The sequence below is a fragment of the Sesamum indicum genome, linkage group LG8 (genome assembly GCF_000512975.1).
Source record: "Sesamum indicum cultivar Zhongzhi No. 13 linkage group LG8, S_indicum_v1.0, whole genome shotgun sequence".
Taxonomy (NCBI): domain Eukaryota; kingdom Viridiplantae; phylum Streptophyta; class Magnoliopsida; order Lamiales; family Pedaliaceae; genus Sesamum; species Sesamum indicum.
This window is the reverse complement of record NC_026152.1, coordinates 12,016,497-12,017,230: the sequence shown is the minus strand read 5'-3', so window position 1 is coordinate 12,017,230 and position 734 is coordinate 12,016,497. Positions and strand designations below refer to the sequence as shown.

Below are 734 nucleotides of genomic sequence, written 5' to 3'. Positions count from 1 at the left end.
ACTAGATTCGTTCAAATGTATATTTGTGTTCTTTTGGTTGAATTATGTTTGAGTTTTCGAATTTACTGTCTGTAGGTTATATTTGTTGACAGACTAAGTTGTCTTGTTATCTTTAAATTTTTTATCTATGCTTTATACTGTTGAAATTATGTATGCGGAGAAACACAGCTATGTGCCTTACTTCAAAACGCACGTGCCTTGCACCTAAGCCAGGACATCCTTGACACTTGCTCACCTAACAACTATATATTCAGTGAAATTTGAATGTTACTTGGATACCCTTTTTTTAATAGGCAAATTATTTGGTGAATGGATCTGAAGAAATGAAGTCTTGTACCCATCTGGGAATACAATTGATATCATCTTCTCAAAACTCAACGAATTCAAACAAGTATTCATTACATACAAGCTTGTTGGCCTTGGAAACTGTATAACTGCTATAGCTTATGCATCAAGCAAAAGCAGACTAAATATTTCAAAATTAAATAGCCACTGTAACTGACTACTATAATATGAACAGTAGTTGCTAAGTTGTATTTTGTGGAACTCTGGTCATGCATAATTGCAAATAACTTATTTAGATGTTGCAGTACTTCTGAACTTTTCCTAACTGATAGTGTGGTGCACGTTTAATGTTGTTAAATTAAGGGCAGAGTCAAATTTATATAAGGAGCATGTGGATACTCAAACCAAGGAGCTCAATCAGTGGAAACAACGTGTAGAAGAGCTTAAAG

The 734-nt window shown here is 33.9% G+C and overlaps 1 protein-coding gene across 1 annotated transcript in view; it reads left to right on the top strand.

Moving 5' to 3' along the window:
• Nucleotides 1–734, top strand: part of LOC105168332 (leucine-rich repeat-containing protein 45) — a gene marked incomplete in the record, with an annotated part of 3,938 nt that overhangs the window by 1,144 nt on the left and 2,060 nt on the right. Inside the window, 1 exon segment of the mRNA XM_011088383.2 lies at nucleotides 649–730. Coding sequence (XP_011086685.2) covers nucleotides 649–730 — 82 coding nt within the window.